At 42.2% G+C, this 23,726-nt stretch overlaps 1 protein-coding gene across 5 annotated transcripts in view; it reads right to left on the reverse strand.

The window, feature by feature from the left end:
• Positions 1–23,726, reverse strand: part of ATXN10 (ataxin 10) — a 154,378-nt gene that overhangs the window by 84,142 nt on the left and 46,510 nt on the right. For 4 of the 5 annotated variants that reach the window (XR_014712996.1, XM_084639327.1, XM_084639325.1 and 1 more), the window contains exons 4-5: positions 15,688–15,784; positions 11,423–11,587 (exon numbers count right to left, since the gene is read on the reverse strand). Coding sequence is in view for 4 of the 5 variants with exons in the window: in XM_084639327.1 (XP_084495453.1) it covers positions 11,423–11,587; positions 15,688–15,784 (262 nt within the window). In the remaining variant the exon portion in view is untranslated. The remainder of the gene's footprint in view (positions 1–11,422; positions 11,588–15,687; positions 15,785–23,726) is intronic. The other variant, XM_084639326.1, reaches the window with a different exon arrangement.

A 23,726-nucleotide genomic window follows, 5' to 3' on the forward strand; every position in this document is an offset into this window, starting at 1 on the left:
TACTTGCATCACTGAACAGTATTTCCTCCAGCTGATACAGAAATAGCATTGACTTTTTAAGGAAAATCCCATCTAGTTCCCACCTGGTGACTTTAGAGAGGTAGGGTTTGTTGCAAGAAATAATCAGGAGAAAAAGAGTCTTATTTTATGAAATAAATATTTCTGCTTAAAATGTGTTAAAATACATATTTGACTTGCTTAATGTATAAGTGTCAAGATTTAAACTTAAGGGTATGAGTGATACCAATATACTATTAAAAATATTCAGCAAAATAAATTATACTCTACAGGGCTAGAAATATCTATTGGCCCATTCATCCAGAACAAGTGGACGGGAGAGTGGGTGGAGACAACAGGTGAAGAGGAGAAGCCATGATGTAAATCATATTGAAAGATTGAGTTGCAAGTTATTCCACCATAGTGAATAAAGGAGGACGAAAAGAAGAAGGTAAAAGTGGGAGAAGTGGAAAAGACTGTGCTTATAGGTTTAAAACTTTCCACAGACAGGAAAGCTCATTATAGGGAACACTGGTCCCCTGGGCAACAAATCAGAGACAGGCCCTCCCACAAGGGAGCACGCACTAGGCATTAATACTCCTCGGGGAATTCTGTGCCACTGAGCACATCCAGAATTCATGTACCATGCAGAATTCCCCACCCCCCGGCCAGAAAATACATTCTGCTGGAAAGATGCTGCAGTTACTCCTTTCGCCTACTAGGGGCCATGGTGGCACCAGAACAGAGAGTAGCCACTCCTGGGCAGGAGCAGCCCTACCTGCACACAGGGAAGGGCAAGAAGCTACCTTCCTCACAGCACGCATGAGGCACGGGATATGGGGATGGACAGCATGGGGCACATGGCGGGGGTCACAGACAGGGGTTCAGAAGAGCTACTGAGGGGTGCAGATGGGGGAGCAGGCTGAATGGGAATGGGATTACAGGGCCACATGGGGACAGGGCAGGGATTGCAGGACCATATGGGGACAGGGAGGAGGGGTGGTTGATTGGGGGTACAAGGCGACATGGAGACCAGGGGAGGGAGGTGCAGAGACACATTGGGGGAGGGACTGGCTGATGGGGGGTGGAGGGTCACATGGGGATGGGGGAGAAGGTGGCTGAGTGGGGGTGCAGGGACACATGGGGACAGGGGAAAATGTGCCTGACTGAATGAGAAAGGCTAGGGGTCAACCAGGGTCTACATGGTGGAGGCTCCCTAACAATCCCTCCCCACCCTCCAAAAAAACCCCTGTTGCATACTTCTCCCACGCACACCCAACAACCCTTGAAATTCACACACGGGCTCCTTTCCAGTAATTACTTCCCTCTCTCTCAGCTCCCGTTACCCCTGACTCTCTCAAGCCTTTGCACTGCTTCTAAGGGGTGCAGGAAACACGTTTCTGTATTGTAGTTTAAATGAATTATTACTCAGAGATCTGTATTAATGTATCTCGTAAGAAATCTATTTGTCAAAAAACATTTCCTGAATCTTTTTTGTCTGTATTGTTACAGACAATTACTGACTGATATTTTGAAAAAAAATTACTACAAGAATTGAAATGGGCGTGATAATATTGTATTATTTTGACAAATAAAATATGCAGAATTTTAAAATATTGTGTGCAGAACTTTTAATTCCCCCAAGAGAAGGCATCAGGGAGCCTGGATTGAGAGCTCCAGGCAACCTCCCTCCACTAACACATTGCAATACAGGTATTTTAAGCCCTAGCTATCAAATAAATGTTTAAGCCCTCACACTAGATAGCAAATGCTCTTTTCAGACAGAGGACCAAGATAGAAAATACTGCTGGAAAACAAGAGCTTTTATTGTACAGCTGGGCTTTAGCAAAGAAAAGTAATAAAGATCGTATAATTCTGTTAATGCCATTCGTCAAATTGAACCAAGGAAAGTTAGGTTACTAACCTGCAACTGCAGACCTATTGCCCATGCAGATCCACACTCTTTGAAGCATAAGTATGTCCTTCAGCACCACATGTCCTGGAAAGATCCTGAAGGCAGCAACCAGTAGGGCTTTGTACAAGCTCAACTGCAGTTCCACACATTCAGGGCCAGACTATATACATTTCAACAACATTCAGCCCTGAAAGCACTCAGTTCCTTCTTATGCTTCAAAATGTCAGCCAAAGGCTATGAAGTGGGTGACAATACTGCAATGGTCCTCACTCGGGGTCTGGTTGGGGAGCGTGGCTTAGTGGTCACAGCTGCAACCCCTGACATTCAAGGAGGTTGTGCGGAGGAGATCCCAAGCCCTCCTGCTCCACCCCACAGCCTTTTAGGCTACCAGTAGTCTGGCAAACAGGGCTGCTTAAAGCTATCCTCCCTGGGCCCCTTCCTCTCATCCCACTCACCTCCCCCCCGGGGTCAGCTTAGTCTAAGGCCTTCCCCTGGCAGAGAAATCCAAACCAAAAGTAATAAGAGGGAGTTACCAATGTCCACGGTCCCCAGGATACTTTCCTCCCTGGTTGTCTCTGGGGTGGGTCTTCCCTTCCCTCACAGAGGACACCTTTGGGCAGCTGTATCAGAGCTTTCAGGCTTCCCTCTGCTCTGTGCTCCTAGAGCTGCCAGCTGCAGGTCTGCTCACCTCCAGCTGGCCACCCAAATGAGCTACTGTAATTCCCTGCCTTTTAATTCCTCCAGCAGATGGAGCATTTGCTGCAGGTGTGGCAGGGCAGGGCTGACTGAGCCCAAAATAATCCCATAACACCTTGTTGCCCAGTATGAGGTTTGTACACCCCATCACACATACATCTGCCCCGGCAACATTTTGGAGAACTCCAATTACAGATAGAATTGCCTCTGCAGATCACCACTGTCAGGAGACTGACCAGAAGTAGCAGATCCCAGAAAAGGAACAAGACTAAAGGACTGGTCACCACAAACAAGTACACTGTGAAACTTGTGTAGATTAGGAAAATGAGAGAGAGTTTAAAAATGCATTACCTAACAAGTTAATTCACACTATTTCAAATACCAGTTAGCACAAATTATAGATAATAACAACGTTTTAAAAAAGGTTAGTTGGTTGGAGTCAACCCTAGAGTCAAGTCCCTAAAAAGGGTACCTGTGTGGAGGTGGGTGTGGCAATTTAGCTCTTAAATTCAGAGAATGATGCTGAGTAAAGGTATGAATTAAACTCTGTGTGACTTCACAGATGGCAGAAATTGAAGCATTTCTGAAGCATGCCACACAAGCAACCAGACCATTCAGTCTTATTAATCTCACATGTCACAGGATTGAATACAAAGTCTGATTTATACACAACACAGAGAGGACTTCTTTCTTGGACTTAATTACCGCCCACCAGATACAGGTGCCACTGGAAACATTTAGTGAAGAACTCATCATCCCCAAAGACAAGACCACGCAGTAAGGGACAGAGCCTCCCCAGTAACTGAGGTAATACTTCGTGTCAGCGTCATCTATAGCAATGATCTAAAATACGAAAGCTCTCAATTCAAGGGAGAGCTTTCAATGCCAGTTATAGTGTTCAAAGTTCCAAAACCTTGATGTGGAGTATGGATGGACTCCTTGAACTTCCAAAGGCTATTTAGATAACGTATGGCTTCAGTTTTCAGTGCAGAATGGGAATCACAGATGTCCCTGAACTGAGCCTCCTTTTCACGGAGGGAAATGTGGAAAACTGTAGAAACACCAGATGATCACAAAGAAGATGAAGAAAGGGAACAGGCGATGGTGCTAGAAGCACTGGGGAAAGAAGAGTCTCTGATTGAAACAGGGTTTCCACATTTATGGCATTTTTTTTCCCTTGCAAGTGACCTGATCCTTGCTCCTGAATGACATCTCACAGATTGGTAGCTCTCTGCTACCTTCTCCTGCCTTTTGATATTCCAGAAATCTAGGCTCTGCCTTTGAAAAAGGCGTCAAGACCCTCAAAAGAATCCTCCTAGAACTGCTAAGCAGGGTGTGATGCTGAGAGCAGGAAGAAGGCCTGATACAACAGCTTCTGCTAATGTGGAAGCACTGTAGAGGTACTACTTGGCTAAAGGAACCTCTCCCTTCAAGAACCTCTCTCTACCAGAAGTGCATAAACTGCTCCCTACCAGAACTGCTACTGGACTAGAGTGAAAGGAAGTAACAGAAGCCAAAATCATGCCTGGAAAGAGAGGTTCCTCCTGAGCTCTACCTGAGGACTCCTCTGCCTTCCAATGCGGGGACAGAACACTGGATTCCAAAAATGTGCACAGCACTATGCCAGCAGGCGGAGCCATCACATCGGGGGGAGGGGGGATTACAAGTAGGATATTTGCTTCCCAAGTGTGGGTCAAAGGCAGAAAACCCACCAGTACTGGACTAATGGAGCAGTGGGGAGAAAGAAAAGTTCAGGCAGTACATTAGTCACAATATTTCTCCTCTCTGTTCCTAATGGTTGATGGCATTAACTTTAAAAGTAACTTCAGCATTGTGAATATTTACCTGGGTAATTCATTGGATGCTAATGCTGATGAACACTTATGTCTGCTACACAAACACTTAGTATAAATCTATCCCGCTTCAGCCTGCCTCACACTACGTGGACCCTTCTGCTGCGCACTAAAAGTTCCATAGTTCACTTTGATTACATTGCGCTTGGATGCTGACAAACCTTAAACATTGAGTTGGTGAACTCTTAATGCTGGGCCAATGACTAGAAACCCACAGGATGGCACCACTGTGTGGTCTCAACTGCCAGATCAGAATCGGTCAGCAGCAACCCTAAACATGATGAGTGGTCAGCTATAGACATTTGGAATGATTTCTTTGTTGCTGATCCAACCGTTCGACCACTGGGATTTGACCTGCCATGTCACCTTTGGACTCTACTGAACAGGTTCCAAACTAGCCAAGGAATATGTGCAGACCCCATGTGTAGAAGTTGGCTGTGCAACAACCCACTTTATCAACGTGGTCTCTGTCAGTCAATGTTGTTGATGAATGTCAATTAACCAGACTTCATGGTGGCTTTAGGGCCCTTCTTTCTGCTGATTAAGCTGCTGTCGGGTGGATTGGCAAGCACTGCAAGCACTAGAAGAAGTAGTCCACTTTGATCTACTCCCATTAAATGCACTACGGAACTTTTAGTGCACTGCAGCAGAGTCCACACCGAACAGTTAGTACATGGCAGGCTGCTGTGGGGTAGATTTACACCTCAGCTTCTGTCATCTAAATGTTCATGTAGACCAACTTTACTTTAGTACTCTATAAAGGAAAAGGAAAAAAGGAAAAAGGATGAATACAATTTATAGCTATGAACAAATTGTTATTATTTAAGAAAAGGAGGAAACATTTCCAGTACCAAAAATCAGCATTTGGCAGAGCAAAGAGCTAACATGAAAGGAACGAGTACAGATATTATTCACGTGCTGAACAGCAAGTTTCAAATTGCTTTGGACACTCAGATTAAAAGATTGCACTTCCACAAGGTATGCAGGAATTATGTTGACATTAAGAACATTTTTAATTCAATTCTTTACAAAACAGGCAGCCATCATAACTTCTTGAAGAAAAGTCTACCATTTTAGTGAGCCCAAAAAAACATTACAGTTGCTTTAAAAAGTTGCTGTGCAATGCAGTAGCCGCGGCACAGAGGCCTGAACTCTTTATTGCAAAGCACTGGCTCTACCGCCAATACCGCGGCTATGTAAATTCGTTTAAGCAATCTGAGTGGTATGTGCTAGTGAGAGTCCAAGTACAGCCCCACATTTTGAATGAATTGCTGACAAAATATTTTTTCAATGTGCCTGCCAAAGAAGCATTACAACAACTCAGCTTTGAGTTAATGAAAACAGAGACAAAAATCTTTGCACTCCTACCTGGCTGCATCTACTGCGTATTTATTTACTACATGGGGAAAGTGGCTTAGTCCTTAGATGTGAAAAATGTTTCTTGGTAATGAATCAAACATGAACCTGGATCAAAAAATTAAATGTAATAATAAAACTGAGACCGAGGCTACAACCGCAATACACCATCATCTTAAGTTATTGTCAACGTATCCTGGAGCCAATAAAGACAGCATCTGTCTTTCACACATTGAATTGCAGAAAACTGCAGCTCACTTAGCATCTGAGAAACAGTCATATCAACAAGAAGGTTTCAGATACAGAAAACTTTTATGGGAGAAAGAGCTGTTTATCATCAATGTAAAATGTTATGAACGCTTAAACTATTCCAAAGCTATGCTAAGTGACAGCATAGACTGCACATCAGGACCAACACTGAAGCAATTATTAAACTTCGCTTATGGCTAGCTGCTTTTTAAATCAGAAATATACTTTGATGTCCCAACAAAATAGAGAGAGAAAGAGAGAAAGAAAGAGAGAAAGAAATTCTATTTACCCTATAATCTTCATTCACAGTGAGCCACAAGGACAAACCAAGAAACAAAACACAATTCAAAGTACAGCTATTATGTTATATTACTCTAACAAAATATTAGGATATTAGGCATTCCTTGTATATGCAAGGAAAAATATACCCTGAAGTTTGACAGTGAAGCAACCTAGTTAACCAAAAATTCAGCCGGAGTTCAAAATTATGTTTTTGTCCACTCCATATAAACTTGAGTGCAGAGCTACAAAGAGATTGAAGAGACAGCATGAAAATGCCTGCTTCCACCCATCGCAAATTACTTCAAAAATCAATAGTGGCAAAAAGGCACTTTGCTGCAGAAAGGGATTTTTCTTTTAATTTTTTAACTTTTGAACCTTAATCAGTAAATATATAAAAATCTGCATGGAAATACCTGCCAACTTGCTAAAAGTTCAACATATTTGTTTTTCTTCTGCAATATTTAGTATTGACCAAGTACTGCTCTTAGAGGTAGTACATTCTCATTTTTTCCATGTGAGTTAATAATATATTCTGGGCATTTTATGTGGCCTTTTCAAAAGCAAAAATATAAATAAGCTAGTACATTAAGAACAGAAAAATACAAACAAAAGGTACATTGCAACACTGAGTAGGTATTACAGTGACATGAGCGGAACTGAAGACACAGCTAAGTCTCTTGACATTTCTATTTAGCTTGTAGTTTAACATTTTTAATTAAAAATGTTTGAATAATTTTTGTTCCTGTTTTTATTATATTCAATACACACATCATGCATTCATGTAATATGGTATTGCTTTTATAGTTTTCCTCTTCAAGAAACAGGTTTACCTTTTGCTTCTCCAAAAAAACTTTTAACATTCATTATGTTGAGATCAGGGCTGTCAAACAATTAAGAAGATTAATAGCCATTAATTGTAAGATTAAAAAAATAGCCATGATTAATTGCAGTTTTAATCACACTGTTAAACAATAGAATATCATTTATTTAAATATTTTTGGTGTTGGAAGGGAAGAGTGTGTGTGTGGTCTAAAGTTTTACATTGCACCCAAAACCAAAGCAGTTATGTAAAAAAAAAAAAAAAAAAAATCTACATTTGTGAGTTGCACTTTCACGAGAAAGAGATTGCTCTATAGTACTTGTATTTTTCAATTCACCTCCTACCATTTTTTAAATCTTTTTTACAATTCAGATATTTATAATAAAAAATATAAAGAGCACTGTACACTTTGTATTCTGTTGTAATTGAGATCAGTATATTTGAAAATGTACAAAAACATCCAAAAATATTTATAATAAATTAAAATTGGTTTTCTATTATTTAACAGTGTGATTAAAACGGCAATTAATCTCAACTAATTTTTTAATCTAGTTAATTTATTTTGCATTAATCACTAGAGTTAACTGCAATTAATTGACAGCCCTAGTTGAGAGAGACAGTTTATCACAACTATTTTCTTGACCTTCAGTATTAATAAGGAAGATCACATTTCTACCATGAAAACAGTAGAGCTGATTGAAAAACAGAATTTCCATCCCACGGGAAATTACAATATTTTGACATTTGTATTCATCCCAAATCATGTTTGAAAAGACAAAATATCAAAACTATTTGTGGAACAAAATGTTCTAGAAAAAAAAGTTTGATTCAGAAATGTTGAAATATTTCAGGTATTAATTTCTGCATCTTCCTGAGGGACCGTACCATCATAGCACTTGTATTTCTGGCTCCCTCATTCCTCTGTTCTCTCCTCTGGTCCCAGTTCCCTAACTGGGCTACATCTGTCTGTCTCTTCCCACAGAAAATTTTAGATTTCAATGAAACGCTACTTTCTGACAAAAGCGTGTGGAGTGTTTCAGTTTGGGTTTTCTTGAACCAGCGCTAACAGATTAATGCTCTAATTTTAGACTATACAATTCTTGGGCTGCATAGTTTCAAAACCTTTTGGATAGATGGAGATTTGAAAAACTGGAGGCTTATCCAAGATTGCTTTCCAGATTTCCCAACTTTGAACATTTTAAACAGAATGCCGGCCAACTTGTAAAAGGCCAGCCAGCTTTGAAGAGGCTACATTTCATCAACAGTCCCCTTAAAGGCAGCTGGTAATTGTAAGTTATCTAACATTCTTTTGAGTTCCCTCCAGGTGAGGAGTTAAGTTTTTCAAGACTGAACTTAATGAATCAGAAATCAGTCCTGCTCAGCTACAGCTACAAAGAAAATTTGTTTACTCTTAAGGAGTTTTCGATCCCAAGTCCTTGTCAAGAAGTAAAAGCCTTTCTACATTGTATTTATGAAGCTGCCTTCGGGTATAACAAAATCATAACTACTCACTATGACAATATGCAGACATTAGCCTATGCGCAATGCATGCTACCAACAGAAGTGAACATGTGTTTGCCAGAACAGCGACAGTGAAACGTTTGAATCTGGTTCATAATAGCAGCAGCATAACCATTGAAGTGAAATACATATAATTTGCTTTTCAGTGTTTGATTTTCTTGAAAACCACACTACTTTCCTCCCACTGAATTTTACTGATATGTAAATGTTGATGGGTGTGACCAAGCTGTCACAGTGGAAATAATAGTAACAGAAGTCTAGCATTGTCATTTGGCTCCTAAATTCCTAATAATAATATCGGAACAATTTGTAAATGAGCAAAATGCCATCATAACAGATAGCTGGGAATGATTAAGTGCAACCAAGTGTATTTAAAGATAGGCTTTCCAACTACCTACATGAGTGTCCTGAGTTTGCATACATGTGATCAAGGAGATGTGATTTACTGAAAGTGACACCTTCTATATTCTGAAAGGGGCAGGGGGAGAGCAAACATTCTGCAAGTGCCTTATTATTGACATTGGATTAAGCACTTCTGCCTACTATTTCCCCTTCTATCCTCATCTGATGACCCTGTAAAATATTTTGCTCCCTACTCATTTGAAGGTTATTCTGACAAAAGACTGTTTATACTGCTTTCCTTCCACAGCAATTTTGGATTCCCACAGTCACATGACTTAAAGGTCTTCATTAATGAAGCAGAAGTCAACAGAATGAGCCTACAGTGAGCAAACAAATGGATAGTCCAGTGTTTATTTTGCTGCTTTATGTATTCTATAATTACTTTCCCAATAAAAAGACTCAAATAGAAATCTGGTTGCCTGACCCTCAAACTTTAAGTTTGCTGTTTGGAAACTGTCTATGCCCTAAGTAAATTGACCTGGTTATGAGCCTACCCACAAATAATATTTTAAATAAAATTGGAACAAAACCAATTAAATGACATTTGCTTTTCCTTTAGTCATTCTAAATCCTTTTGGAGGATTTTCCAAATATCCAGTAGGACCTTACTATCTCTTCCAAATTACAACATTTATATCAAACACAGAAGTTAAATTTTGACTTTAGACATAACCTTAAAAATAATGAACTACGAAATCTGCAAAAATATTTTTGTTTTCACTATTGAGTATTTTTTCTCCAAACACCCCCATATTTAAATAAAACTGGAGGTGACGGGATAATCTGGCCCTTAAACGAAGTAGTTCTCAGTGGTCAGCTCCCCAAATGGCCCTTTAAGGGGTTGAAAAGTTCAGTTTGAGGACCTAAGGGGCATGTGGAGAGAGAAGAAGAGGTCCCAGGAATGAAGTTCCTGGGAGGAAATTGTGTCACTTTATCTTTAAGAGCCCGCGGGCTAGGTGCCTTGCAGAGAGGGGAGGGCAGGGCAAGGCTCCCCTCTCCCGACAATGAGGAATGAGCTGGGAAAAGAGGATCAGCATAAATGCTGCCTCTTCCCCCACAGCAGGGCAAATGCCTGCACAAAATTCAGTGAGTAAGAAGGCTCCGGCAGGGCCCTGAGTTAGCAGGGAGAAGACAGTAGAAGAAGGAGGCTGTCTCCTGGATCCTCCCAGTCTGAGGATTAATTGAGGAGAAAGTGATCAGCTGAGGCAGGAACTAGCAAAGGCCCTACAACTGGCTAAATTATAACCCACCCCCAAGGAGTGGGGCTGGGGCTCCTGCTCTAAGGAGAGAGAGTATGACTCTTCCATTGTTGTCTACTCTGTTCCAGGAGAAGAGCTGGGGAAAAAGGCTGTTTGAATCACAACCTAGATCAAGGAAAGGGTCTCTGAGGTGTTTCCTCAACCAGGACAAAGAACTGACCAGGACTCGTAAAGGGACTCAAAGTAGGGTGATTTGGGGCAACTCACAAAGACAGTCAACGTTTGTAGAAAACTTAATAAATGGGATCCCATGAAGTGGGTGCATATTCTTAAGCCAACCTAAGTCTGGTCATTGATTGAAAAGAACCCGAAGGGGATGCAGTAGAGCCACAAGGGGGCGTGCTGGAGAGGCTTACCCTTGGCACCGAATTATTTGCATCTTGATGGAAAGGCTGGAGCAAGAGAGAACATGTCACAAATGCATAATTGAAAACACGGTTTATAGTAATTGTTATTAGCAAAAACATATAAAGTTGAACATGGTAAAAACACTGATTATATTGTTTAAACTAATAAAATGAAACACTCAAAATTCACAAGCATACCATCTGTGTCCTACTTTTGTTTAATTGTTGCATTAGAACTTTTAAGACATGCAAGAAAACTAATGTATGCAATGTTTCATTGCTACTTAATCTTACTGTCAGACCCCAAGTACCAAAATCTGTGAAAGATTATTTCCTGGCTTAGTTTCCACTTCAAAACCCAATAAGTTTCAATACATGTTTTTACAAACAGATACTCAAAGACAGAGAAGCAACAAACCAGCATGCAAACGTAATGAGTTATTATATGACCCTTAACTGACTCACTAGATGTATGCTGCTAATTTTAGACTCAAATTTCTCTCTATTCCACACAAATTTGGAATGCATATCTTGTAAGTCTAAAAACAAAATGCAGAATCAGTACGAAGTTGACAAAAATGGTTGCTCGCCCTAAATGATAGAATGCTAATCAACCTAGACTTCTGAATTCCGTTACTTTGTGTCTTCAGTTTTGATTTATGTGAACCAGACTTGCATCTTAGTAGATATCTATGTTATTTAAATAAATCAAAAAAGATACATACGACCATTCAGACTCCAGCTGCTTTCTATAGACTTTTACAACAGCAAGAGCTACATTCAAGTTCTTATGCTCCAGTAGTTCTCTCACTTTCTCTGAATTAAGACAGGTGAACAGTACCATACAAGAATAGGTAATAATTTTCTCATCATGGTGATTGAGGCAATTCCTTTAAAAAAAAGAAAAGAAAAAAGAAAGAAAAGAAAATTTATTGTTAAGAATCAAGCTGGAATAATGTAGCAGTGGTATTTAATAAGAAAGGAAACATGAAGAACTTCATGAACTACAGAGCCATCAGCACTGGAATGCATAAGAGGTGGTGAAATAAATGGCACCTACGAAACAACCATTTTCAAGTAATCTTACAGATCAGATTTAAGGAAAATTGCAAAGCTAAAATTAAAATGGAGTTAAGTAAAGTTTTTTGAAAAATAATTCCTTTCACCACCAAAAGATAAAGACTTTTTAATCTGAAAGAAACAATATCACAAATATTTCCTCATCTTAAGTAACATCCATTCTGCATGTTAGATCCCAAACCAGCGAAGTGCTAAGTGCACTTGATTCCCACTAACTTCAACAGAAGTCAGGGATGCCTAGACGTGATAAAAAAAAGAACATACCAGTAGGACCACGGAGTTAACACTACCTCGGGACTGGAAGTTTGTAACTCTGAGGTTCTACTATAGTTATCTGCAGAAAGTTCTATCAGGAAGGATATAAAGTATTCAACACAGGGACATGTGTTGCCAATTTCCAGGATATTATTGTGACTCTTGTAATAATTAGTGTTTTTCTTAAAATTGTAGGTTCTGTATCAAGTAATTACATGAGAATCTCAGTTTTCATTTAAAAATATATATATATTTTTCTAGCCCTCAAAGTTGTGGAGAAAAAGGTTTGAAAACGTGGCCCAAGCACACCATGACAGTTCAAACAAGAAAACAAGGGGGGGGGGGGGGAGGAGACAGTTTCATGATATTTAAGCCAAACTCATGATTTTTTTTGAGGCTTGATTCATGATTTTTGAAGCCTTGGGGCTAAAAAGGTTGAAACCTCATGCTTCAGGATTTAACTATTAGAGACGAGGATGAGACCTAATATAGAGGGCAGATTATCCCACATCTGCCTACCATGAGGTTCTTACACCTTTCTCTGAAGCACCTGGTATAGATACTGTGAATGACTGGATACTGGACTAGATGAACCTCAGGTCTGAAACAATATGGCAATTCCTATGTTCCTAAATAAGCTAATTTTTTAATTCTCCCTCTACTTTCTCTCCAAATCCATCCTGTGTAGTCTCCCGCCCTCCACTTCCCGGGTTGCTGAAGACATCTCAGAATACCTTTCTGAGAGACACCAGAAGTCTTATTTGCACTATATCAATGATGTCACAGAATGATGCATTTTAACAACTCCCATCATTTCTGACAGATTATGATGACAATGAGCAATTACGTTTTTGTGGGAGAATTTTCAAGTTTGCATATGTTTTTTTTTGTTTGTTTTTTTAACATGTAAATGTGGGAGCTGAGAAGCCATAAAAAGGGGGCTGGTTAGCTGACGAGCCAATAAATAAATCCATTATATCTCTTTGATATGAAACTTTGCAAGCCTGAAGAAAAAATGTTAATGGACATTACAGCTTCCTTTGTCTGCTGTTCAAAGTTTTTCACTTGAAACAGCAGTAGCTTGGTAACATAAAAAACTTTGAGCACCAAACATGAAAACTTGATCATCAGTTAAAGATTTCTCTCTCAGGATCACAAAGTTTAAAAGAGAGCTGTTTCACTGCCTTCCAGTTCCCTAGCTCAGCTCCCTGATCTGCTCTATTTCAGAGCTTCAGCCAGTCTCTCTTTCCTGCTTTAATTCCTATAAATTGCCCCCATCCACTGTCACAATTAAACTGCCCACTCCAGTTTTCTTCTTCCAAACTATAACTGCTTACGTTTCATATGTTTGTACACATCTAACAGCTATGTGCACACAGTTTATCAGTAGAAAACTGGGTAAGGTAGTGAAGAAGAGGCAGCAGAAAGGGTGACAGCAGTAAGAACAGTGGTTGGGAGGGCAGTGGACAAATGGGTTATGAGAAGAACAGCTCCTAACCTGAATGCCTTAGGAGGTCTACAGGAGGAGAGTTCTTTTGCAGATCTTATGTGGTGGGGATGAGTGGGGGGGGACCAAAAAAAACGAACAGAGAAAACCAACTCCACTCCTGCAGACTTCCCATGAACTGATTTATGGCTCAGAGGACAAACGCTGGGAACAGCGATTTGCGAATAGTCCATCCAGTGAAATGCCAACCCTTAGTGCCATCGTTTTGATGAAGAATTCTCTGTTGGCTTCCCTTAACTGACTTATCCTGAAAAACAACATGTAGCCCAGTTTCAAAAAAAAAAAAAAAAATAGTGCAAAATCATTTCACACAGTACATAATACACGTTTTATGACAAATTAATTTGATGAAGAGAGAGGATAGGCTACATCTAATGCACACACCTTGTGGCAGCGTGTAGGGTGTGTGTAGCTACATGCTGCAGTGAAAAATGGGCTGTAGCTACATGTCAGTGCAATGCTCTGGAAGGGGGAGGCAGTAGCGAAAGGCTCTGCAGCAGGAAGCTGCCCGAGTCTTTCTCCACTGCCACCCACCTGCCAGAGCCTTCCCCTGCAGCAGGGAAAGGCTCTAGCAGCGCCCTGTGGCAGGGAAAGGCTCTGGAGGTGGGACACTACACTGCTATTTTTAGCAGCGCAGACGGAGAGATGCTGTTTGTGTCTTTTCATCAAATTGATAATTGTAGACAAGGGCACTCCCCAGATGGGCCCACCTGCACAGACCTCATTGCAGTTTCAGAGACTGTGGGCAGGTCTACACTACCGCTTAAGTCGATCTAACTTACGTCACTCAGGAGTGTGAAAAAGACACCGGTCAGAGCAATGCACATTGCAGCAACTTAAGTGCTGTCCTCCAACTCTCCCGCCAACATAGCTTCCCACCTCTCGCAGAGGTGGAGTAATTATGCTGACAGGAAAACACTCTACTGTCGCCATACAGCATCTTCATCCGATGGGCATCAGTGACACAGCTGCACCGATACAGTTGTGCCAATGTTGCGCTTCTAGTGTAGACCTGCCCTAATTCAGTCAAAAATCAGTATCTAGGTCCATGGAGATTTCAAGATGGAACTACTGTCAATCAAGATAAGCATGACTTAAAATCAAAATTGTAAAAACACTGTATAGCTGATGTGCACTTTTATTAAAAGCAAATTAATCCCAAAAGATATTTCAGGCCAGATCTAATGAAATACTGTAAATAAAATTTGTCATTGAACAGCTGTATGTTGTTGTAAGCTTGATCCAGGAATTTTGGCCAAATCCACTCTTTAGATATGTAGATACATATGTAAGTGTGCAATACTTCCTATGTATGCCAACAACATTCAAAGGCTTTTTTTGTTTTACTTTCACTCACCTTTCTCCGTCCACTCCCCCCATCAATAACTATCATGTTTATAGGTTTCAGAGTGGTAGCCATGTTAGTCTGTATCAGCAAAAACAACGAGGAGTGGCACCGTAGAGACTAACAAATTTATTTGGGCATAAGCTTCCGTGGGCTAGAACCCACTGTATCAGATGAATGGAGTGGAAAATACAGGAGCAGGTACAGATTCATGAAAAGATGGGATTTGCCTTATCAAATGTGAGGTCAGTCTAACTAGACAATTCAATTAACAGCAGGATATGAAGGGAGGAAAAATAACTTTTGTAGTGATAATGAGAGTGGCCCATTTCAAACAGTTGACAAGAAGGTGTGAGTAACGGTAGGGGGAAATTAGTATGGGGGAAAATTAGGTTTAGGTTTTGTAATGACCCAACCACTCCCAGTCTTCATTCAGGCCTAACAATGTTCATGTGGCAGCAATTTGAAGTTAGGTTCTCAGAAATGATTACCGCATTCCCCTCTGTAAAGATCTCTGAACAAGACCTCAGCAATTGAAGCAGATGATTTACACAGATCTTCTTCTAATATCTTCCCAAAGAAACCAGTCTACTGTCAGTTTAGAAGAAGGTGGTTTTTCAGGTCCGTACTCCCGAGGTGGAGTAACATATATACATCCACAGGATATGGTCTCAATGGGTCTGTTCTCCCCAAAAAGTTATTTTTCAAAGCATTATGGCGCTAGTAGAGTAGCAAATATCATGTACAAAAGATCTAAATATAACCATAAGGATTACATTAGAAAAACCCATGTAAATGCTTACAAGAAAAGATCTGGGAAAGCACACTTCCAAATGCTATTCTGGGAATCTCCATTTCCTGCTGCAAGGTTTCCAAGAAACTGGAGGCTACAACGTAAAGCTGAGGAAAAAGAACACATGTTAACAGGAAATTCAGAGAGATCTCAAAGATTAATAAACTCATGCAAATATCAGTACATATCTATACTATGAAAGCCATCCATTTCAGAAAATTGAGACAATATTTACGTAGCTCTAAAACATATTTATCATACTATATATATACTTCCCCATATTTGCTTTTCTTATACGGTGAATTAATTTTGTACTCAAGAATTCCATAAAGCATATTATACACCCCAAAATGACAGACAATACTTTTTGTTTGTTTGTTTGTTTTGGTAGAAACATTGGCTAACAATAGTATTGAATATGAAAGATAGCCACTGCAGAGGAAGGGGTTGGAAAGAATGACCAATGGAAGCACAATCAAAGTAAGTTTGCTGCAGGAAGGAGCAACAGTTGCCACATTGTCTTTTCCATATTTGTGGTGGCTTTTTTCAGTATTTGATTACTGGGACTCTGCTGGCTAGTAGCAGAGAAGGCCATGCACATTACCTGAACTGGCCATGAAACTAATTCTGAAGCTGCTAGCAGGACCAGATAATATAGTTCTTGTCCCACTCCAAATTACTTCAGCCATGGGAAAATACACCAGCTCATTTCACTATGTGTGGCGCCATAAACAAGAGACAGTAAATGATGGTGGCGGTAAGGCTAATTGTATTGCCTCAAATGGAATGGAGCCCACCCTACCCTCAGAGAAAACAGCAAAGTGGCCAACACCTCTGTAAACCCAAGCAGATTTTGAATGGCAGGTTGCAAAGCTGCACCACCTGTCTATAAAGTTATGGACATGTGAACAAGGCTTCGAAGGGCTGGAAGCATGTATGTCAGCCATGTAAGTGACTACAGAACTAGTCTCTGTCTGCAAGCAGTGGACAAAACTACAGGTAGCACAGAACACTGATGACCACCACAACAAACATACAGTAGCAAAATACCAGTATTTATTTTTAAGTTCCTTCCATCCCTTATACCAGTTACATCCCTACCCTCTCGAGAAGAGCTTGCGAAATACAGGGCATTTCCCAAAAACACTCAGGAATATGAATGGCAAGTTCAGTTCACTGTTATTCAGAAGGAAAAATTATATTTTGTTCGTAGGTTTCAGAGTAGCAGCCGTGTTAGTCTGTATTCGCAAAAAGAAAAGGAGGACTTGTGGCACCTTAGAGACTAACCAATTTATTTGAGCGTGAGCTTTCGTGAGCTACAGCTCACTTCATCGGATGCATACCGTGGAAACTGCAGCAGACTTTATATACACACAGAGAATATGAAACAATACCTCCTCCCACCCCACTGTCCTGCTGGTAATAGCTTATCTAAAGTGATCATCAGGTTGGGCCACTTCCAGCACAAATCCAGATTTTCTCACCCTCCACCCCCCACACACAAATTCACTCTCCTGCTGGTGATAGCCCATCCAAAGTGACAACTCTTTACACAATGTGCATGATAATCAAGTTGGGCCATTTCCTGCACAAATCCAGGTTCTCTCACCCCCTCACCCCCCTCCCAAAAACCACACACACAAACTCACTATTACCAGCAGGACAGTGGGGTGGGAGGAGGTATTGTTTCATATTCTCTGTGTGTATATAAAGTCTGCTGCAGTTTCCACGGTATGCATCCGATGAAGTGAGCTGTAGCTCACGAAAGCTCATGCTCAAATAAATTGGTTAGTCTCTAAGGTGCCACAAGTACTCCTTTTCTTTTTGTTCATAGTAACTAGACAAACTGTACTGCTGCACAGCAAATCTGCTACAGGGTAAAACTAACTACCTTTATGTTGTATCATGAAACAAGGTAACAAGATGAGGAAAATATCATTTTAGATTATGAAAAATATATTGAAGTAAGTAGACCCTCAACAAGCAACCCTTGCAAACAATCTGATTCACTCATTACCCACTTTATTTGTATGTAATGTGGCAAACTACTTCAAGATACTCAACACCTTAAGGTTTCACTTCTGGGCTACGTCTGCACTGACAACTGTACATGGTTACCTGTGTGTTGTACCCCATTGTCCACATCTGAAGCATGTTCCTGAAGGAGAGTGCACAGAGTGAACACTTGCACACGAGGGGTGTGGGTATGTGCACACCTCTGCTCTGGTGTGGGTCCAAAGCTGTTCTACAGTGCAACGTAGATGGGAGCAAGGGGCATGTACCAGGTCAGGAGTATTGACAGTCCTCTAGGGCCATTCCCACAATGCACTGATCCCTTTTGCTACCTGACCCTTACCCAAAAGGGTATAAAGGTCCCCTCCCCCATTGCCAGTGGTACTAGCAACCTGCACTGAACACTTCAAGATCAGTTCTCTTGTGAACTCTGTTGATCAGCAGAGTCAATCATGGAACATATTTCAAGAGCTGCTGCCTGGTCTCCGGAGCACACCCACATCAACGTGTGGGCAGAGTAAACCACTCTCCACAGCTTTGCATGGGTTGGCAGGAACATACACCTGTACCAGGACATTTCACAGAGGCTGGAGGAGGCGGGCATTCACCAGACTCCATCCCAGTGCATATAAGAGCACATAAAGCACCTCAGACTCCTGTAATGGATGGTAAAGGACTCCAAACAATCACTCTAGGAGGAGACCTAGCACATGCCCCTGCTACAATGCGCTGAACCGGGTGCTCTCCAGGGCTGCGAATACATATCCTGAAGTAACTCACAACCCCTCCTCAACACTGCCAGCCTCATCTTACGACAGGACAGCAATGACGGACAGGGCAAGGAGGCAGCAGGGACCTCAGAAGTCCTGCAGGAAGCTCCAGGAGACTCTGAAGAAGAGAAGCATGCGATTCTGACCTGTACCTGATGTACCCAATTGAGGGAAATCCACAAGTAGCCTGAGGAGGACCCCAAGCTGCTACAGAAACCAGAATCCGAGGCACCCCCACGTTCTCCTGAAAAATCCCCTCTTGCTCCAGTAATACATGCCTGAAACTACCCCTCCCCCCCACTCCAAAACAACTACTCCCTCCTCTCCACTTGACTCCAACATGATCCCCAAACAAGATACAGCTGAAAATCAATGACTTCATTTAAATCCTATGAATCACTATAACGTATTTAGCAGTCTGTTATAGTCCTAATTAACGAGCAGTCACTGTGCCCCTGTGTCTGTGCATTTCTCAGCCAGTACAACAGTCCCTGGGCTGCGCAAACCAGGAGGAAAGGGAGGGAAGAGAGGGGTTCTGAAAGGGCCCAGGTGGGAAAAGAACGATTTTCTGATATTTGTGCAATATACCACCTCTCTCCCTCCCCACCAGTCTCTCTCCCCTTATGAATGGTAGCCATGTGGAAGGCGGATGGGTCTGCTGGGTTGCTTGAGTACAGGCCTACCTAAGTCTGGGAAGGGAAAGGGAACCATTTGATTGTCTGAGCAACGTCATAGTGGTCCATTCTGCCTGTGACCATTTCAGGTATTTATTACCAATCCCAGTCTCTGGCGAGTGGCCTCTTCCCACCCCAAGCCACTCTGCAGAAATTGGGAGAAGCAGGGGTGAGTGAATCATGCACTTCAGCAGCTGCTCAAACACACAGTGCCATCCATGCCTTTTGGCAGTGGAGAGGCAACTGGCTTGCAGCGTTAATCCAAAAACTTCAGAGCGGAAAATATATTTGAGGTCTGATTTGGTTTACCTGTCCTTTTCAGCGCTCTTTACTGGACACAGGGGCCAGACTTTCTGTCAAGGTCAGGGCTCTGGAGGACTGGCTCGTTGGCAATGGCAGAAGGGCTATCGCTACACTACAGAGCTTACAGCAGCACAGCTGCACCGATGCAGCTGCAGCGCTGCTGGTGCAGATGCTCCAAGCCAGTGGGAGAGAGCTCTCCCGTCGACTTAATTACCCCAGGCCCCGCGAGCGGCAGTCACTAAGTTAGTGAAAGAAGCTCTCCTGCTGACATAGCACTGTCTACACAAGTGCTTAGGGCTGTGGAACTCAAGTCAGTCAGGGAGCGACTTATTCATATCCCGAGTGACGTAAGTTATACCGCAGTAAGTGGCAATGTGTACATATCCAAGGAGTCAGGAGCAATTTGGGTTCCTTTGGGGAAGGGAAGATTGTGCTCTAAGGCAGGAGAAGGCAATGATGAACTGTTTCATGGAGAGGGAGTACGTCAAGAGGGAATTGGACAATGCACTCATGCAATCACTGGTACAACTGGTGGGAGAACACTTTTGGGTCCTGATCACCACTATGGCTGCTGCTCCTCTCCAGGGACAGGCAACACTTTCTCCTCCTCCTGGGATCCAGGCTGCTGCAGAGGCACTGAATCCCACCACTACCCTTGCTGAGGAGCAGCATGATGGACAGCCAGCACATCCTCCTGCACCAGCACCTGAAATCCCTCTTATGTGGAATCCTCCAGAGCATGCAGGAGGGGAAACAATGAGCCCAAGTCAGTCTCTATAGTCAAGCCTGTGTTTGTTCCCCAAACTCCACGAAGGCGCCATCCCAGTTTGTCCCCCCAGACAATATTCTGCTGCCCATTCCCCCTTGTCACAGCAATAGGGAGGTGAAGGGCAAGGGCACATCTCCACAGACAGTATGTTTGCCCTCTTCTCAAGGAATTTGATCAGGTGTTTTGATCATTTGTTCCTATCACAAAATGTCACAAGCTCTATGTCTGATACACATCTGTAAATAAAAAGTTACTGGTCACTTCACTTGGGTGTGCACCTTGCTTTCCATGCATGAGCAACATGATAATTCCCATACATTTGGGATGGGGCAGCAGGATTCACAGCAGGACTGATTTCTGTAAATGTGTGGTGCTACAGAAATGCAATGAATTCTGTCCTACCCATCCTCCTTCCTTCCCCCAACCTTAAATCTCCTTCTGTTAAAAAACCCAGGATTCATGACAATGAACTGAGCTGTGAAATACCTGTTGCTGACCAAAGCACCAGAATGAAAACCAGAAGAGACCTTAACTGAAGCATCGTTATGGCTTTGTTAATGTCTTAACTGACAAAACAGACAAAAGAAACAAAAGTAAATTAACACCAAAGATATCTGCTTTTACAACTCCTCCACCCCCCACCAAAGAGTTACCATTTGCAACCCTGGGAGTAATTCATGCATAGCTCCTGACAAATGCTGTGAGCAACAGTGCCAGAAAACACTGGGAAGAAGAAATGTGCAAAACCCCTCCCAAAACGTTACAGAACTATTTTTAAATTAAATTACTTGAACAAAGCTTAACTGTTCTCCATAAAGAAAAGGAGTACTTGTGGCACTTTAGAGACTAACCAATTTATTTGAGCATAAGCTTTTGTGAGCTACAGCTCACTTCATCGGATGCATACTGTGGAAACTGCAGAAGACATTATATACACAGAGACCATGAAACAATACCTCCTCCCACCCCACTCTCCTGCTGGTAATAGCTTGTCTAAAGTGATCACTCTCCTTACAATGTGTATGATAATCAAGGTGGGCCATTTCCTGCACAAATCCAGGTTCTCTCCCCCGCCAAAACACACACACACACAAACTCACTCTCCTGCTGGTAATAGCTTATACAAAGTGACCACTCTCCCTACAACGTGCACGATAATCAAGGTGGGCCATTTCCAGCACAAATCCAGGTCTTCTCACCCCCCCCCCCCACACACACACACACACAAACTCACTCTCCTGCTGGTAATAGCTCATCCAAACTGACCACTCTCCTTACAATGTGTATGATAATCGAGGTGGGCCATTTCCAGCATAAATCCAAGTTTAACCAGAACGTCGGGGGGGGGGGGGGGTAGGAAAAAACAAGGGGAAATAGGCTACCTTGCATAATGACTTAGCCACTCCCAGTCTCTATTTAAGCCTAAATTAATAGTATCCAATTTGCAAATGAATTCCAATTCAGCAGTTTCTCGCTGGAGTCTGGATTTGAAGTTTTTTTGTTGTAAGATAGCGACCTTCATGTCTGTAATTGCGTGATCAGAGAGATTGAAGTGTTCTCCGACTGGTTTATGAATGTTATAATTCTTGACATCTGATTTGTGTCCATTTATTCTTTTACGTAGAGACTGTCCAGTTTGACCAATGTACATGGCAGAGGGGCACTGCTGGCACATGATGGCATATATCACATTGGTGGATGTGCAGGTGAACGAGCCTCTGATAGTGTGGCTGATGTTATTAGGCCCTGTGATGGTGTCCCCTGAATAGATATGTGGGCACAGTTGGCAATGGGCTTTGTTGCAAGGATAGGTTCCTGGGTTAGTGGTTCTGTTGTGTGGTATGTGGTTGTTGGTGAGTATTTGCTTCAGGTTGGGGGGCTGTCTGTAGGCAAGGACTGGCCTGTCTCCCAAGATTTGTGAGAGTGTTGGGCCATCCTTCAGGATAGGTTGTAGATCCTTAATAATGCGTTGGAGGGGTTTTAGTTGGGGGCTGAAGGTGATGGCTAGTGGCATTGTTATTTTCTTTGTTAGGCCTGTCCTGTAGTAGGTGACTTCTGGAAACTCTTCTGGCTCTATCAATCTGTTTCTTTACCTCTGCAGGTGGGTATTGTAGTTGTAAGAATGCTTGATAAAGATCTTGTAGGTGTTTGTCTCTGTCTGAGGGGTTGGAGCAAATGCGGTTGTATCCCAGAGCTTAGCTGCAGACGATGGATCGTGTGGTGTGGTCAGGGTGAAAGCTGGAGGCATATAGGTAAGAATAGCGGTCAGTAGGTTTCCGGTATAGGGTGGTGTTTATGTGACCATTGTTTATTAGCACTGTAGTGTCCAGGAAGTGGATCTCGTGTGGACTGGACCAGGCTGAGGTTATGCTCAAATAAATTGGTTAGTCTCTAAGGTGCCACAAGTACTCCTTTTCTTTTTGCAAATACAGACTAACACAGCTGTTACTCTGAAACCTGTTCTCCATAAAGTACCCTGAAACAGAGTTGTTAACATATAACCAACACAATGCTCGATAATGGCATTACATTGCCTATACGCTCTCCGCAGCGCAAAACCATGGCCAAAGGTGTTAACCTTGGGGGTCCTCACCCAATAGTCAGTTAATACATTAGCATCAGCTGCAGGGGACTGAAACCCACCAAGAGATGTTACAACACAAGTACATGGCAATGCTCTATTGAACTTTTCCAGCAGCACCAGTCACAAGTCACCTTCTGGCTCCACACTGATCTACAATATGCAAGCAAATGGCAGCATGCATTTCCCTGGCCCATTGAGAACCAGGATCAGCGTGGGATCTGGCTGCCTGTATCGGCTTTGAAAACCAGATCTGTCCTGTGCCCACTTGCTCTAGAAGTATTCCTCTTTAGCCTCAGAAATGTTGTACAAGGCACAGCACACCACAATAACGCAAACCACACTGGCTACACTGGCATCCAGACAGGCCCATAGGCACCACCAAAAAGCTTTCAGATGCCCAAAGGCGCACTCTACCAGCATTCTGCAGATATAGTTGAATTTCCTTGCTCCTTGGGGTGGCAATGTCGGAGTATGGCTTCATGACCCACTCCTAAAGAAGCTATGTGGAATACCACAAAATAAATGTGGGGACAGAAACACCATGCAGATCCACATCATTTGGGGGAGGAGGGAGAGGAAATCCCTTCCTCCACCATGTGGTACAATCCTGACCTCCTGAGCAACCTGGCATTTGGACTTTTCCTGTATGTGCAGTGTTGGTGTTCATGAACCAATCCCTGTGGTCCACACTAAGCCTTGGAGAATGAGTGACTAGTAACCATGAATTCACTGGCCCCTTTCAGTGGAAAAAGAAAAATTCTGGGATGTGGATTCTGTCAATGGCCCCAGCACAGTTCGGAAACCTCATTTTCTGAAATCCCACTATAATTTCAGGGACTTTAGTTATGGCAACCACCCATGGGCAGATAACAGTATCAATAGTATGGCAAACTTGTATAACCGCCACCACACCAGTTGACTTCCCAACCCTGAACT

The sequence above is a fragment of the Lepidochelys olivacea genome (genome assembly GCF_965140295.1).
Source record: "Lepidochelys olivacea isolate rLepOli2 genome assembly, chromosome: 1".
Classification (NCBI taxonomy): domain Eukaryota; kingdom Metazoa; phylum Chordata; order Testudines; family Cheloniidae; genus Lepidochelys; species Lepidochelys olivacea.